This window comes from Geosmithia morbida (genome assembly GCF_012550715.1).
Source record: "Geosmithia morbida isolate 1262 chromosome Unknown scaffold_1, whole genome shotgun sequence".
NCBI lineage: Eukaryota > Fungi > Ascomycota > Sordariomycetes > Hypocreales > Bionectriaceae > Geosmithia > Geosmithia morbida.
Window position 1 is genome coordinate 1,119,880 of NW_023336188.1, and position 16,342 is coordinate 1,136,221.

General features: G+C 51.3%; 7 protein-coding genes across 7 annotated transcripts; 4 read left to right on the top strand and 3 right to left on the bottom strand.

Moving 5' to 3' along the window:
• Nucleotides 1-521: 521 nt before the first annotated feature.
• Nucleotides 522-2,711, bottom strand: GMORB2_1085 (RNA-binding protein 39; the record flags this gene model as incomplete). The annotated part of the gene is made up of 5 exons (XM_035463067.1): nucleotides 522-780; nucleotides 862-1,377; nucleotides 1,502-1,807; nucleotides 1,909-2,567; nucleotides 2,631-2,711. The coding sequence occupies 5 exons, from the start codon at nucleotides 2,709-2,711 to the stop codon at nucleotides 522-524; spliced, it is 1,821 nt and encodes a 606-aa protein (XP_035324491.1).
• A 682-nt stretch (nucleotides 2,712-3,393) lies between these two features.
• GMORB2_1086 (Zinc finger C-x8-C-x5-C-x3-H type (and similar)) lies at nucleotides 3,394-4,549 on the bottom strand (the record flags this gene model as incomplete). The annotated part of the gene is made up of 2 exons (XM_035463068.1): nucleotides 3,394-3,838; nucleotides 3,906-4,549. 2 exons carry the CDS (start codon nucleotides 4,547-4,549, stop codon nucleotides 3,394-3,396), a joined length of 1,089 nt encoding a protein of 362 aa, XP_035324492.1.
• Nucleotides 4,550-5,154: 605 nt separating this feature from the next.
• Nucleotides 5,155-5,316, top strand: GMORB2_1087 (uncharacterized protein; the record flags this gene model as incomplete). Its single annotated transcript, XM_035463069.1, has 1 exon — nucleotides 5,155-5,316. The coding sequence occupies one exon, from the start codon at nucleotides 5,155-5,157 to the stop codon at nucleotides 5,314-5,316; it is 162 nt and encodes a 53-aa protein (XP_035324493.1).
• A 1,282-nt stretch (nucleotides 5,317-6,598) lies between these two features.
• On the top strand, nucleotides 6,599-6,922 carry GMORB2_1088 (THO complex subunit 4; the record flags this gene model as incomplete). The annotated part of the gene is made up of 2 exons (XM_035463070.1): nucleotides 6,599-6,817; nucleotides 6,878-6,922. 2 exons carry the CDS (start codon nucleotides 6,599-6,601, stop codon nucleotides 6,920-6,922), a joined length of 264 nt encoding a protein of 87 aa, XP_035324494.1.
• A 625-nt stretch (nucleotides 6,923-7,547) lies between these two features.
• Nucleotides 7,548-8,386, top strand: GMORB2_1089 (THO complex subunit 4; the record flags this gene model as incomplete). Its single annotated transcript, XM_035463071.1, has 3 exons — nucleotides 7,548-7,904; nucleotides 7,962-8,035; nucleotides 8,092-8,386. 3 exons carry the CDS (start codon nucleotides 7,548-7,550, stop codon nucleotides 8,384-8,386), a joined length of 726 nt encoding a protein of 241 aa, XP_035324495.1.
• A 905-nt stretch (nucleotides 8,387-9,291) lies between these two features.
• GMORB2_1090 (CS domain) lies at nucleotides 9,292-10,187 on the bottom strand (the record flags this gene model as incomplete). The annotated part of the gene is made up of 3 exons (XM_035463072.1): nucleotides 9,292-9,533; nucleotides 9,648-10,040; nucleotides 10,163-10,187. The coding sequence occupies 3 exons, from the start codon at nucleotides 10,185-10,187 to the stop codon at nucleotides 9,292-9,294; spliced, it is 660 nt and encodes a 219-aa protein (XP_035324496.1).
• A 2,526-nt stretch (nucleotides 10,188-12,713) lies between these two features.
• GMORB2_1091 (charged multivesicular body protein 3) lies at nucleotides 12,714-13,505 on the top strand (the record flags this gene model as incomplete). The annotated part of the gene is made up of 2 exons (XM_035463073.1): nucleotides 12,714-12,761; nucleotides 12,831-13,505. The coding sequence occupies 2 exons, from the start codon at nucleotides 12,714-12,716 to the stop codon at nucleotides 13,503-13,505; spliced, it is 723 nt and encodes a 240-aa protein (XP_035324497.1).
• Nucleotides 13,506-16,342: the final 2,837 nt, after the last annotated feature.

A 16,342-nucleotide genomic window follows, 5' to 3' on the forward strand; every position in this document is an offset into this window, starting at 1 on the left:
GACTCTTTTGTTGCAAATTCTCCCCCCCCCCCCTGTCCTCTTTCGTTTCCCGCCCGAAAAAAAAAAGAAATCTAATGGAAGTCTGCCGATATGAGAATAATAGAGCAGGCTCTGTGTTTTGGTTTTATTGTGCCACATAAGAGAGGAAAGAAGGGGAACAAAGTACCATTGTGGAGAAGAATGATTCTTTTTTACACCGTCCCTAAAATATTTTAAAACAAGGCAGCCTATGGAGCAAGATATAAGGGGGAAGGAAGGGGAAGATGTATCAGTAAGGGAACAGGGGGCAAGCCCTAGTCTGATGTCGTATGTGTCTGTGGTTGGTCCGGGGGGGGAGAGACTGACAAGTTGCCTCTTGTTGGTGTCATCGTCGTCGATGAAATGAGACGGGAAGAATATTGTGTGTTTCTAGATGAGAGAGATATAGAGTAGTCGAGGAGGGATCGGAATAAAAGGGGGTATGCGTGTGCATATCGCGCGGGGATGAAAACAATATTAGCCTTCTTTTTTGCTTTTCTTCCTTAGAATGCCCGCGAACGGGAGAACAAACTGCTGTAGACGGCGTCTACAACAGGGGAGGCGTCAATCATCCGTCCACCAAAGTATCTGCCGTTGAGACCCTTGATGGCGTTTTCCCCGCCCTGCACCTTGTCGAACTTGAGGTAAATGTCACCCTTGGAGTTGGGATCGACCGAGATGTGAACCACGTGGCCGTAGCGGTTCTCGGCCTCTTCACGGACGTCGTCTTCTAGTTCCTTGACCCAGTCCTCGCCCTCTTCCCTGTAAAGTGTGTTAACATCTGTTCCTTCTTCCCCTTCCTATCCTTCTTCTGATGGCACAGGAGGGAGGGAGGTGACGTACTCTTCGGGATCAAACATGTTGTGAAGAACAACACAGCGACTCGCCATGTTGACATTGACGGGTAGAGCCTTGACCTCGGCCTTGGGCTTAGGCATCTGGCGCTGGTCCTGCTGGTGTTGGTCGGCACCGCTGCCGTTTGTCGCAACGGCTGTCTCATCGGTTCTAGCAAGTTTCCTCATCAACGCATCGCGACTGTAGTTGCTAAAGTTAACACCGCCGACGTCCGTATCGTCCAGGGCGCTGGCACCGCCAGACTTCTCGCCGTCTCGGCCGCCGGCTCGGTCAAACCCGGCCGATTGCTGCTGCTGGTGTAAGCCGCGTCCGCCGGCACCGGAGAAGTTGGATCCCTGGAATTTGCCATTGTTTTGGTCACGGCCGGAGAATTTCTGCAACAGGTTGGCGGTACTCTCAGGGGTGAACTTATCGTTTCCAAGACCGACACGGATTGGACGTCCGGCCAGGTCGAAGCCATTCATCTTTTCCAGTGCCTCTCGAGCTTGGCCAGCATCGCGGAATCTATCAGAGTTGTTTGTCAGTTGATGAAAGCACACATACACACATGAGTAGAAGGGGAGGAAGGGAAGAAGAGGAATACGGAAGACGACAAGATGTAAGAAAAGGATAAAGAAGAGAAACTCACTGCACAAAACCATAGCCACGGCTACGGCCAGTGTCATCCTTTTGGAGCTGGACAAACTCCAGCTCACCAAAGGGCTCAAACACGGCCTGCAAGTCGTGTTCTGTGACGTTGAAGTGAATATTTCCGACGTAGAGACGATGGAAAGGTATCGAATTCGGATGGTTGCCCGAGTCGGTCGTGCGGGCTTGACGGTTCTTCTCGGCCTCGGTGACCTGGACAATGACAGGAATACCTAGGAGCTTCTGTCCCGTGAGCTGCAGGGCCTGCGCAACAGATTCCTCGTCTTTGAATTCAACATAACCGACTCTGCAAATTCACATGTCAGCATTGTCTTTGTGTGTGTGTTGTCGGAAATGGAGAAGGGGGGAAAAAAAGAAAACGAAATAGGAGGAGGGATAAAAACTCACCCCTTGGATCTCTGGCTGATGCGGTCCTTGACAATCTGAGCCTCGTTGACTGGGCCAGCCTTTTCGAAAAACTCCTTCAGCTCGCGAGTGCGCAGACGAGCGGCGAGCTGCTGGACAAAGACGGTGCGTCGGTCCCTCTCATCCTCGGAACCTTGGCGTCCAGGGCCGCCGTCGTCCCTAGCCCCGCGACCTCGGCCGTAGTCGTCGTCGTCGCCGCCGCCTCCAGCTCCTCCTCCAGTTCCTCCACGACTACCGCGTCCCCGACCGTAGTCGCGGCGGTCACGTCGATCCCGCCTGTCGCCGCGGCGGTGATCGTCTCGGGGCCTGTACCGGCCGTAGGGCGAGCGGGAGCGGGAGTCGGCCGTTCGGCCCCGCCCACCCCGGTAGTAGTCGCCGTCTCTGTGGTGGCGGCGTGAGTGACGGCGGTCATCATCTCGGCTTCTGCTTCTGCGCCTACTCTTGTGGCTGCCCGTGTCGCTCCGGGGGGTCCCCTCCACCGCGTCGACGGCCGGCGACCCCCCCCTGCGGCTCCTGTTGCCCGGGCTAGCGGCGTCCCTCCTCTCGCGGTCCTTGCGTGACCGTCGCTGGTCGTTATCGCGGTCGCGGTCACCTCGGTCGCGCGCCCGGCTATCAGACCGGTATCGACCGCGTTCCCTGTCCTCGTTGTCATCGTCGTCTCGGCCGCCACGTCTATCGTTCTTGGATGACGCATCCTCCATCACCTGGTCATTGTCGTCCGTCGGCTTACGCTCGGGGCCCTTGGCCGCCGCGTCCAGCAAAGCCTCCACATCCAAGCCACTCATGATGAGCGTTTGTGTGTGTGTATGGGTTATCCTGCGTGCCTGGGTCAACGATCCCCTAGTAGTAGTAAATGATAGCTTATTTGATGAAATCCGGGAGGGAAGAATTGATTTTCCTGTTTATACTGTCGAGAAAATCTAAAGATGAACCCCGTGCGGTCCCTGGTGTTGCGGCAAAATCACAAGTAGGATACGCATTGGGAGGGGGCTGAGGTCAACCTCCGGTTTGGGAGGCGACCTTTAAGATTTTCGGGCGTCCATTCATTATATCACGTGACTTAGTTGTCCCGGCACTATGCCTTTTCACAATTAAACTGGACTTCTATCAAGACAGTATTTACGATTGTTCCTTGGGGTAAAAAAAAATTCAGTCTGTGCCCTGAATGTGTATTATCCAGCCATCAGCCAATCTCTTATATATAATATTTCCTGAAGGATACACACTTCTCCAATAGTATGAATTCATCATCATAGATAGGCCAAGGATCTGAGGATTTTTAGGCCAATGTTTGTCCTCCAAGCAGCAGCAATATAACACCACCAACTCGGAGCCAACCAGAGTCGCACGATTCGTGTCAGCATCCGGCTGGGCTCGGAGATGCCTCTGGCGCGCTGCGCACCGATTTCATGAGCGAGTTATGACTGCTGCTTTTCGATATGTCCACACGAAAAGAACAAATGAAAATCATGTCGCCGCCTCTGCTTCGCCAGTGGTGGTCTCGGTCGCCTCCTCAGTCACCGGGTTTACACCCTCAATAGCGTACCCCAGTCGTTCCTCCTCCTTCCTGAGCTGAATGGCCTCTGTCTCCTTGCGCATTTTTTCGAGATTCCATTCGTCGTCGCCGTCGTCGTCGTCGTCGTCTTCATCTTCGTCATGCTTCCACTTGCCGCTTTCGAATAGATCACGACCAGTCGTCTCCTTGGCCTTCCGTGCCTGCTCCTCAGCCTGCTTCTTACCCATGCGTTCCTGCTTCCATTTGGCGAAGGTCTCTGGTGTGACGGGTGTGAGTGTCCCAGTGAGCTTGTGCCTCTCGGACTCCAGGAAGTCCTCCAGAGTGAGTGTTTTTAGTGGCGACTTGTCCAGCAAGGCCTTCTCAGCTGCTCGCTGTTCCTTGGTCTTGAGGATGAAACTGTGTACAATGCGGATTAGTAAAAAAGAACAAGACGTAGACAGTAACGGAGAGAAGGAATGTTTACCCAGGTGGTAGAGCGTGCCTGTACATGCACTTATCGGCGCCGTTGGGGCAAACCCAGAACCAGCCATACTTGCCATCCTCAATAGCCTGGATGAAGAACTTGCACACCTTTTCGGTTGTCGTCTTCTGGTTGCCCTTCTTAGACAAGACGACCTTGCGTAACTGTTCCTCGTCCCAGTCGGCTGATGTCTCCTGCTTCTTCTTCTCCTTCTCGTCCTCTTCTCGAGTGTCTGTGTACAGGTTCTTCTTCTCCGTCTTTCGATCCAGCGAGAGGTCGTGTGCAAATTTGCACTTCTTGCCCTTCTCACAGTTGCCCTTCTTGAAGAATATGCAGACCACAGTTTTGGGATCGACGCCGAAGGGAACCTTCTGGATCTGTTGAGGGCGGTTGAGAAGAGCGTCGGCCTCCCTCTTCGCATCCTCTGCGGCCTTCTTCTCCCTTTCCCTCTGTGCCTTTTCGGCAGCCTTCTTCTTCTCTTCAGCGCTGCCACTAGCACTCAGATTCTTCTGCATCTGTTGAATCTGCTTCTGCGCTTGGGCACCCTTCTTGTTCTTCATACCAAAGGTGCGATCCTCGACCAGTTTGCTGGCCGACACCTTGTTCTTGGCCGGCACCTTCTCATTCTTGGCATCCTTTTTCGCCATGGTGGGCTGTTGGCGGGGTGTGAACGAGGGGTCGAAAAGTAGAAGATTCGCTTGGGGTCGTCCAAATCGGACCCAAATATGATGTCTAGATGCCGGAGAGTGCCGCAAAGGGTATTTCGGTCTCACTCGTCGTCGTCGTCGCCTGCGCACGGAGGCCACAGAAGGTAGAAAGATAAATACAGTCAGCCTGTGCGCTGATGGGCTGTCAAAGTCTGGAGTATGGGGTGGTGGCGGTGGCATGAGGTCACAGAACGTCACGTGCACTGAACTTTTTGTGTGGGCTCGTGGGCACATCTCGATTTTATGGGTCGGTGTCACCTACTGTCCAGTTGAGTTTAGCGCCCTGGGGGAGATACGCCGCGACGCCCGCAGCCTACGAGTACGAAGCACCAGCTGTCCTGTTGCTACTGTTCCTACGAATACAAATTCTACAAAGTCCAAAGAAACGTCCATCGGACCACTTCCTCTCTCTCTCTCCGTGAGGAAGAACACGGTAATTACAAGCATCAACTACATATAGGACGAACAGCCCTCCTAACTCTTTACTTGAGCAGGTACCCCCTGGATTGAACCGCTCAAGACGACTACTCCAACCGAAAACCACGATGATATCCGACGGAGACCTGTACACCCTCGCCGTATTCCTCGGCTCGGCATCTATGATCCTCATTGTCGCCTATCACTACTTTGAGGTGAACTCGACCGACAAGCTGGAAGAGCAGCCGCTGGGGGCCTCGTCGGAAAAGAAGACTATCGGCACCAACTGAGACGCTCCCACTACTACATCAGCAGACTGCGCACACCTATATTTTGTCCCATCAGTAATATCCGTTACCTATAACGAATGTGATGGAAATACCAATAGATATGATACAGTGATATTGGTGCATATGAACGGCGCTGCGGCCTTTCTTTCGGGTCATAGAGAGGAGCGGCAGCAGAGCGGCGATGGCCTTGATCAGACATCCTGGGCCCTGGATACCAGACGTGGGATCGACGGAACCGCATACGAAAAATGTTACGGGGAAGAGTTCGTCTGAGAATTTAGCAACGGCGTATTGGGATTTTTGTTTCGCTCCTGGAAACTGGCCCAGTTGTAGATTAGTTGCCATGGGTTTACAGCTATGACGGGAGACCTCCCGGTCGCATTCAACAAACTCATAAAGTTAATGGGCATTTACCGCACTTGAAATCCCAGAGAGCAAGTGAATTTATATTTAGTACTGCGAGTAGTATTGTTTCCATCCCTAGTGCGGAATACTGCTGCTACTACTACTACTAACGATGCTTGTAATCGTATCACTGTTCCCATGCGTCGTGATGGCGTTTGTATTAGACAAGCTTTCCTTCAATACAACGCCCAACATATATATCTGGTAGCTCAAAGGTACCAGCTAATGCGATATTACCTATTGACTATTCTTCAATTTAACACTTAAGTGCAAAAATGTAGTCTAAAGAAACCATCTGTTGCCAGTTGGCCTCAACCGCATCAGAGTCGTGGCTGAGTATATGTGGCGGTGCTAAGATGCACGTAAGCCACATGCAGTTGCCAAGTTAGGCCCCTATCTTTTCCCTGAGCCCCAGGTAGATTTGGGCCTCAGGCAGAAAAGCGCGTTCTATTAGGTGATGAGCTCGCGCGACAAACATTCTCGCCCTACTAGCCTGGCGGCCATCCCATCCGCGCCCCCCTCCCCTCTGTTCTCGTCTCACTCTCCCTCTCCCTCTCCCACCTTCCAAACTTCCTATCTTTTCATCCGCAACTCTTACTCTTCTCCAACCAGGTCGCCATCTTCACACAAAACTTACGCGACTTTCCTTCATACTTCAGCTCGACCTTTCCCTCTCTTGACTTTAATACACCGCTCGACGCGCTACTACACGAATTTTTTGCTTTTTGGATCAACTCGATCCGCCTAATATATTGATACACCACTGCACTCGATACATTTTCCCCGAGTCATCAACTTCTGTCGTCTACCTTCCGACAGACTCCATCACCGACCACTTCTCTCATTTCCTTTTTTTAAATTCAAATCAACCGTCATCATGTCTGGCAAGCTCAACCAGTCTCTCGACGAGATTACCGCCTCTCAGCGCAAGGTTGCTGGTGGCCGTCGTCGCAATCAGCGTCGCGGCACCACCCGTGCTTCCGTCCCTACCGCCCCCGCCGGTGGCATCAAGAAGGCCACCAAAGGGGGCCGCAACGCTCCTCCTGCCCAGGCCGCCCCCCCTAGGGGAGACAGCAAGGTCATTGTGAGCAACCTGGTAAGCTTCACCTCGCCAATTTTGACAATATTATATCAGATACTAACCCAAAGCTCGTAGCCCAAGGACGTCACGGAGCAGCAGATCAAGGTATGTCTCCGCTGAGGCTTTCTGAGCCCGCGGACTTGATTCGACGTATCACCTCTCGCAAAATCTTTCCAATTTCTTTTTACGACGCAGCCTTTCCACATGAGATGCACCCAGCCATGCCTCCCTTGGCAAAGACAAAACAACCCTATGACGGCCGTCGTCTCCTTCCCTGGAAAAAAGCGTTACTTGGAAGACAGAACATCGCTCGGGAGGTTGAGAACACCCTTGTCGTTTTTCAATGCTCACTCCCAAATGCCTGGTCAGCATTGGAGTAGAGTCGAGCGACTGAAAAGACGGGTGCGGCTATGAGGATCTGTTTAATCGTGTGAAAATGCGAATGGCTTTTCTCGGATTGTTTCAGTCGTTGGAACAAGACAAGCTGAACGAGCGAAACAGTGAGCACATGCAGGACACATCGCATCATGAGCATCAGGGGGAAGCACTTCACATTCTACATGCGCCACGTCGAACGAGGAGAAGAGTGCGGAGGCTAGAAGAGACGGGCGCCCAGGTTGAAACCGGGCATAGCTATCTAAGGTCTGGATGAGATGCGTTGGTCATGCAGAAATACCGGAGTTGGTTGGACTCCACCACATGCATGGAGCTCGTTTACTTTTTTTCTTGCGAGGGCTGGCCATACATGCACGCTGCACTGCATTTGCATCGTCTTCCATGGCTCACTGTTTTGCTCGTTCGCTGTCTGAACAACCTATCGAGATCGCCTTTTACCGGCGTACTATGGCTCCTTGAACCGGATCGATCGAGACGAACTCGAACTCGCCGCGGGCTTTCAACTCAACACTTTCGGTTTACTAACCCTTGTGCCCACCAGGAATACTTTGTCCAGTCTGTTGGTCCCATCAAGAGGGTCGACATTTCCTACGGTCCTAACTCCCAGAGCCGTGGTGTCGCCAACGTCATCTTCCGTGAGGCCGACGGCGCTAGCAGAGCCTTTCAGAAGCTGAACGGACTGCTGGTTGACGGCCGCCCCATCAAGGTAAGAGGGAAACCCAGCATTTACATGCTTTGGTTCTCGTAACTAACAATTTCTCAGATTGAGATTGTTGTCGCCGCTGGCCAGGCCGAAAAAATCATCCCCACTGTCAAGACGCTTGCGGAGCGCACCAGGTAAGTTGTGGTTCCCTAAAGCATACGTAGGAACGCATACTAAAAACTGTTCACAGTCAGCCCAGGGGTCAGCCCAAGTCAGCGGCCACAGACAAGAAGAACAACGCCCCTGCCAAGAACGCCCAAAAGCCCGCCAAGAAGCCTCGCGGCCGTAACGCCCGTCCCGCTAAGAAGACGGCTGCCGAGCTTGACTCGGAGATGGCTGATTACTTTGATGCCGCTCCCGCCAACGAGAACGCCGGTGCTGCTCCTGCCGTCGCCGCTCCCGCTGCCGCTGCCACCCCGGCCCCTCCACCTGCTGCTAACGGCGAGGCTATGGATGACATTGAGGTTTGTACTACAATCGTCTGAGTGGATACATGCAAAGCTAGAAACTAACATTGTCGTGCTGTAGTAACTTGACATTGGCAGCGATGTGTGAGAATACGGGAAGAGGAAGACGTCTCCTCCCTCATCATACAATACGGTTGGTTCGTCACAAGCGAAAGGACAAGGAAGTTATCACGAAACCCACAAAAAAAATACCTCGAGAGTAGTTTGTTGAATGGGGTTTGGCTTTTTTCTACTTTCTTTTCTTTTTATGACACTGCCCGCCAGACTGTACCTGGGCAATGGGGATCAGGAATCCCCGTCATGTATTACATATCATTCAAAGGAGTAAAGGAATTAATCTTATGAGTGCGTACGACTGGCCATGGCTGTGATTCAGATGTGCTTGGGGGATGTAGGATGTCTGCTATGTTGGGCGTGATGCGAAGTACGTTTGACCTGAGAAGATTGGCGGGGTCAAGGTTGGTACTTTAGCACTGAGGTACTGTAAGGGCTCGCACAAGAAATACTAGCATTCGATTCTTTATTTACAGGTACGCAGGGACTGTAGAGTCAAGTGAAAGACAAAACACGAGCCAATACAGTAGTAGCGTAGGTCAGCTGCGAGATGATAAAACTGCTGTGAAGTGCAAAGGGAAACCCGAGCGTCGGCAATGATACTAGCCGCAAACGGACCGCAGGTGATCGATCAAGAAAGGGAGACCGCACTATGATGTGAAGAAGAGCAGAAAGAAAAGAGAAAGTGAAATTTTCTCCGGTTGAGCTGAACGATATAAAATACCCTGTGGTTTGCGCCTTTGACCCTCTTTTGTTTGTTTTCTTGTGTTTTTTTTTTCTTTTTTATTGAAACATTTCCATCTCGTCACATCGTCAAAAAGTGATTTCCCAGTGATTCCCTCTTTTCTGGTTATTAGTGGAAAGAAAGATTACGCTTTCTTGGGCGCAGCAGCATCCTCGACTTCCTCCAGAGGCGGCATCTCCTCCTCGCCGTCGTCGTCACCGTCATCCTCATCAGCTCCACCGGTGATGTTGTCGGGGTCGATGGCGGTACCCATGCTGCCAAAGTCGGGCATGCCACCCTCTCCACCCATGCCGCCGAGCTTGGAGAAGTCGATACCTCCAAAGTCGCCTCCGGCACCGGGGCCACCACCCATACCGGGCATGCCACCTATCAAACATATTAGCATTTTTGCTCTTTTTTTTTGCAGAGTGTGAATGGGAGAGGTGAGAAGGGAACAGGGATGAAGGAATAGAGAGAGAGGAGAGGGGGAAAAAAACATACCCATGCCACCAAATTGGGACATGTCCTCCTCGGGAGCCTCATCTTGCTCATCCTCGTCGACCCACTTGTCAAAGTCGGTCTTAAGGAAGTGAAGCTTCTTGGACTCCTTGAGGAGGCGGGGCCAGTACTCCTCCTTGAGGTCCTTCTTTTGGAGCCTCATCTCAATGTTCTTGTTGGTGTGGTTGATCTTGGACTGGTCCGGATCAATTTCCGCAAAGAGCTCGAGGTCGACGCGGTACTTGCGCTTGAGGGTCGACGAGGTGCCCTCGAAGGAGACGGACGTGGGCTTGATGTCGAGCTTCAGACCGTCGGCGGGGACATCGGAGGCGGAGATGGTCAGGTAGATGAAGTTCTTTTCCGGTTCCGAGTCGGAAGAGCGCTGAGCCCAGAGGACTATAGTTTTTGTCTTCACGTTAGAATCGAGATAGCACAAAGGGTGACAGAGGGCGGGCGGAGGAGGGGGAGCGCGACAGATGCCCAAGAAGGAGGGGGGATTACTGCTTTTCTTTGCTTACCTTCGGGAGTAGAGTAGTCAGCCATTTGTAAATATTATAAAGAACGGTTTGAGTTAAACTGCGATGAAGAAATTGAATTGGATCAAGGAAGAGAAAAGCAGGAGAGAAGATTGTGGATGCAAGAGTAGTTGATGAGGCTGTCTCTTTGCTTTCAGGCAGAGAGGAGTAATAGTAGTAATACTAGTAATACCTGTTTTCATGGAAGAGTTCAGAATCCCAAAGATTGGTCCCCTCGGCCTTGTTATGCAGGTACATATCTGTGAGTGGGGGATTTGCCCAGAAACGTAAGTACCAGCGTATCACACCTGGAGCCTGACGTACCAAGTTCTCCACAACACTCTTTTCCAAGGTCACTGCACTGATTATTTCCTTCTTTTTTTTTTGCCGTCTCTAAACCGTGACGCAACAAATTCAACCGGGGTAGCTTCTAGTAGAATCTATATGCGTCGACAAGCATCAGGGTAGTCGATCTCTCCACACTCTCTCTCTCTCTTTGTTTTCCTTCACCACCAACTGATAAAGAGTAATTCCGGTGATCTTTTCCCCTACTAGGTATGAATACCAGTACTTCCTTGGACCTTGATCCGATACTTGATGGCGGGGGAGGGAGCTGGGAGCTGGTGAACCCCGCCTCTGATACGTCTACTCGTACGAGTGTGCTTTTATCAACACTCTCAGGACGGCTATACACCTTTTTTTCTCTAATTTTTTTCTCAACACCGCACATATAAGGTGAGCATTACCGCTACCTATGAATGCCACAGCAGCGTGCGGGCATGTCCAGATCTGGGCATACCGAATCTTGCGGTGCTGCAGTTCTAGACAACATGCAAGGGTGGCAAACTGCTACAAGCGGCAATTCCATTCTCAGACCTGCAAGCACGCTGGGCAGCATTTGAGGACACAACGCCTCAGGTTGAACAATTACGTCGGCTCCTGCTTTTCCAGATGCATTCGCGACAGCCTGGAACCCACCAAGGGTGCCGACATCAGTAACATTTCCGGAAGAGCGGAAGTACACAGCGTTGCATAGGATCCGATAGGGGACTGGCCTGGCATAGGCACTTCGAATTTTGCTGAGCTTGATGGAGACGAAACACTGGCAATATTCTTCAACGTTAACTAAATAAAGCATCACTTCATTATTGTCTTATAGTGGTGCCCAAACATAATCATACACACGCCCTCCATCGACGGGTCTGCATACAATATTTCTTGCCGGTCAAGCTGTAAGGTCAGTCCAATCTCGATATTAACTGCTCCCGGCCTGCTTTCTTTGTTCTTGCCAACTGCCGCCTTCTTACCCACACAGGGATCTACTGTCTAGTCGATTGATGATGGAAGAGGATTAGTGAGCTACGCCTGAGGGGGGGAGGGGATGATCAAGAATATAACGGTTATGGCTTTATGATCATTCGCAATGAAAGAGCCTCAGAGCCAGAGAACTTTTGGTCTTATGGCCATACTTTTATCTATGCGCAAGCCTCGATGTATTGCCCGCTCGTCGATGTTCGGCCTTATGACGGTTGGGCTCAACTCTGAGCTACAGGGTAGACAGAGATGTCGTTTGTAACCTGGAAGTGTCTTGTCTTGGGGCATCGTGCCATCTCAATAGCGCCAGGATATGGCAAGGTACGATTCGCCTACCTCTACTAGATAAGACGCTGCGGAGTATGCCTCGCGTCAGCTATTTCAACAAGACGCTTTCTTCAAAACACGCTCTGGCTGAGGGGTTTTGTCTACGTCCTTGGCGTCCTGGTCACGATCGCGTTTCTTCTCCTGACGTGAACTCCCTGATTGCAAGCCAACACCAGCATGCGTAGGGGGGGAAGCGGCGGAGGTTGCTCACTGACCACGCAAGTCCGTATGAAGTCTGGGTAATGCGCATCTGAGAGGGAAGTCGAGAGCGATAGACCGGCAGTAAATCCCCTTCCACTGACCCTGTCAGCTCATTGGGTACCCAGCCATCTGTATTTTCGCCGCCAAAATCGATCAACTATGCATCATTGTTATGGTCGATGAGGTCTGGCTTAGCGTCACCCCAAACGATTCCAGCTTCGTGCAATTGGTTCGCAATGTCGCTGATCTGGGTGGCCCATCGTTGCCTGAGGTGCCTCGATCGGCAGTTGCGCATTGGTCGACCAGCGAGCAGGGAGATGAGAAGGGGCGCTGGTGATGCTATGTGGGCGTCGGGCGCAGCTTCGTCAAGTATATAGGGGGAACCGCGGACGAGCAAGCAGGCTGTGAAGGTACGAGGTTGTTCACGAACGGTGACTTTCTGATGGGTAACTACCCGGAGCTGGCCGCTTTCGAGTCACGTGATCCTGTTCGGCCAGTCAGAAACTGGAACCGCCGACCCCAACACATGGATTACATCAATCACGATTGCATCCTGTTATCAAGGTCTCCCACGGGAGAAGCCATCAACAGACATTTCTACGTCTGGACATAACGGAGAAGGGGGAAAAAGACCGACTTCATCCACCGCAGGCAAAACCCAACCTCCCTCCAATCCAAATACTCCCAGTCACCTGATCCTTTAACGCCCACCATGGAGACACTACGAGGGTTATTTGCAAAGCCGGATCCTCAGCAGCAGGTGATTACAACCCTCCTCGATAACAAGGCATCGAAGACTGATAAAATGGCATGACACCAAAAAAATCAGGTTCGAAAATGCAACGCCCTGATTCGACAAAACATCCGCAAACTCGACCGTGACATCGTGCAGGTGCGACAGGTCGAGGCCAAGACCAAGAACCTGATCCAGCAGGCCGACCGGCGAGCGCAGCGGGACCCATCGCGGGCAAAGCAGGCGCAGAAGGAGGTGCGTGACTTCGCTCGCGAGCTGATCCGCGTGCGCAGGACGTCGGCCCGGCTGGTGACGTCCAAGGCGCAGTTGAACAGCGTGCAGATGCAGGTCAACGAGGCCTTTGCGGTGCGCAAGATTGAGGGCTCGATCCGCGCCAGTGTCGGGGTCATGAAGGATGTCAACTCGCTCATCCGCCTCCCCGAGCTGTCGAGTACCATGCAGGAGCTCAGTGTCGAGCTGATGAAGGCCGGCATCATCGAGGAGATGGTCGGCGACACCCTGCCCGAGGACGACGACATGCTCTTCGAGGGTGGCGAGGAGGAAGGCGAGGGCGAGATCGACAAGGTTCTCGGCGAGATTCTCAGGGACAGGAACGCCACCGCTGCCAAGCTACCGGCTGCCCCCGTGCCCGAACCCCAGAAGCCCGTCGTCGCTACACAGCCTGCTCAGCATGTGGAGGAAGAGGAAGAGGAGGATGCTGATGCTCTCATGGATCAGATGAGGGATCGACTCGAGGCGCTAAGGAGCTAGAACTCTTCTTCTTCCTCTGTTCCTTGCTTTGACTCATTTTTTAAAAGAATATGACATATGAGGAGTTAGCGGCGTTGGGCGAGTTTTTTTTTTTTTTAACTTTATTTCTATTTTATTTTTCTATATACGCCTCATCTTTTTTTTTCGGTCTCTTCCTTCTCGTTCTCTTGATACTGTTTTTACTGTTTATTTTCCCTCTCTCTACTATTTTCTGTCGATGAGAAGTAATGGTCAACATAAGTATGCAAAAGCGTGACGCTGCCGATTTTCGTCAAGTGTCACATTTTCCAAACTACCCTGCATCTGTCTGTGACACGTACACCAGACTCTAGACGGGCTACGGGCTATGCCTCACGTATAACGTCTGTTGGGTCCTTGGTGCGTGTGTCTGATATTCTCTTCTTCTCCTTCGAGGGAATGCCTTAAAGCGAGGTTATCTATAAAAGAGCGTAGGCAGTCGTTGGCTGCTGCCACACTCACATTTGTAGATAATCTCGTAGATAGATTTCCTTTCCTCGGAATCAAGCACTAAGACACACACTCATCGACCCAGGACGTACCAGCAGGCAGACACCACTGTATTCACGCCTACGGGTCATCGTGTGCTGCCGCAAGCAGGAAGCACATGCGTGCAGCAGAGCTCTCATCAGATGACTCATAAACCCTCCCCGTTTTTTTTTCACCCGGCCATGGCGTACATGTTCAATCCCATGACAACTGGGTATATAAAGTGAGGAAAGGAGGAGGATAGCCGCAAAAGAGGTGAACTCGTGGTCAAGGTGTTACAGAGACCCTCCCGGTTTGAGAAGTTGATATTCTCTGTATTATGCCGCGCAGGAATCCACGTGATCCTCTGGCAAGCACTGATTACGAGGAAGTTGTAGTAGTTCAAACAAAAGGGTAAATGAAACCAAAGGCTTACGAGATGATGTGTTCCACAGCGTCTTCTTTTTTTTTTTTAAAAAAAAAAAACGATAATCTTGCTACCGTGATACTCATACCATTATTCCAGACTGCATGTTCCTTCTCCGACTTTCCTGGTGTGGGTTTGCTGCTTGGAGGGGGGGTGGGTGGGTGGTCAAGTGAAATGAATATGGATCAAGAATTAAGCCATATGATCAGATTATGGAACCATACAGACAAGAGAATAGCAAACCTAGCTACAACATCACTCCCGAGATCATTGTCGTGTACGCGTGGCCCTTCCTCGCTGCGCTGGAGGAAAGTAACGTGGGATTTGAGGACAGAAAGAGAAAGGGTGTCGGGTAAGCAGCATCTCACCCATGTAAACAGATCCTGTATGACGGTGATACGGGCTGTGAGTTGGATTGGTGCGCAAACATATGATTACGGAGGGAGAGATCTGATTGTTACAGCGTGAAGAGGGTAATACGGCGCGAAGAGGAGACCGGCAGTAGGTGGATGTAAACAAAATACTGTCTACAGTATGAGTACAGTTATTCATATCTATAGACCACGATCAGCGCAGTCGGCGATAAGAAACGGGTTGAGAGGAGGGGCATGCAAGCTTGGAGCGGGCCGCTGAGGGTCCGTCCCCGCGGTGTTTGTTTTTGTTATTTGAGATAGAAGATGGCTATGCGGGATCGGCAAACTCGTAATATTAGCAAGCGGTTGACTCTCAGATTTCCAACAAGTAGTATAGCACATGTATCATGTATGTCGGCGGTTTGCCTGCTTAACTGCGAGGGGGAAGACGCTGAGGGCACCTAAAGGGGTGTGTGTGTGTATGTGTGTGTGTGGGGGGGGGGGGGAGGGCGGCTACTAACTCCGGACAGGTGGTGTACAAATGCAAGAAGAAAGAAAAGACAATAAAACCAGCAGTACGGGGTAGTAAAGTAATAAAATACGGATAGGGCCATAGAAAAAAATACCAAAAAAGACATACTGAAACGACGCGACGAGTGAAAAAAGTAAAGGCTCACATGGGAGCAAACACTGCAACGGCAGACGACTTTCCCAACTGGGCGGGCCATTGCGATGAGAAGGCCTGGCATAACTAATACTTGTCGTGAGTATCGTATTGAAGAAAGAACGTACCCGTACATATATTCATATCATCATGATGGATTATCTGGCTGTGGTTGGATCGCTTGGTATGTCCGGGGTAAGCAGGCGCTGACTCGTCGGTTCGGTATTGGAAATGATGAGTAATATACGCCGAGCAAAGAAAAAAAAAACATTTTATACGAGAACGACCTCGCCATCCTCCCGTCTCCCCTTGCTTTGATCGTTGCCGTCTAGAGATGTCCCTTTCCCGAACCGATATGCTGTTTTCGGTTTCCCCATCACCATCGTCCTAGTGGAGAGAGGACCAGATGTGTGTGACGTGGTAGACGTACGGCACAGGTACAGGGAGGGTGACCGATACAGAGACAAAAGAGAACTGAGCGCATCAAAGTCTAGGATGGGAAATAACGCACGGACGAATAATGATTTGCAAGGGAGAGAGCAGGGGGAATAATTTACGTCTGTATGAGTAAGTATTCCCAGATGTGTGCGTGCGTGCGTGTGTGTGTGTGTGTGTGAAAGTGAGAGGGGCGTGTGACGTGGCGCACGTTCCGTCAGCCACAGTGGCATGTGGATAGACTCGATTGACTTTGTTTGCCGAAATGTTCGGATCTTGGGGTCGCTTGCGATGCTCTCCGTATGGATAGAAAGAACATCGTAGTTGTGTGTTTACAACGGTATTCCCGAGCCGTTTATTAAAAACGTCATTGTGACGGACGGCAGGACATTTTTGTTGTTGTTTTGTCTCTGTTTGTTGCAACTCTGTTGTTTTCGAGAAGAGAAAATGCGTCACCGATATTTCGGGATAC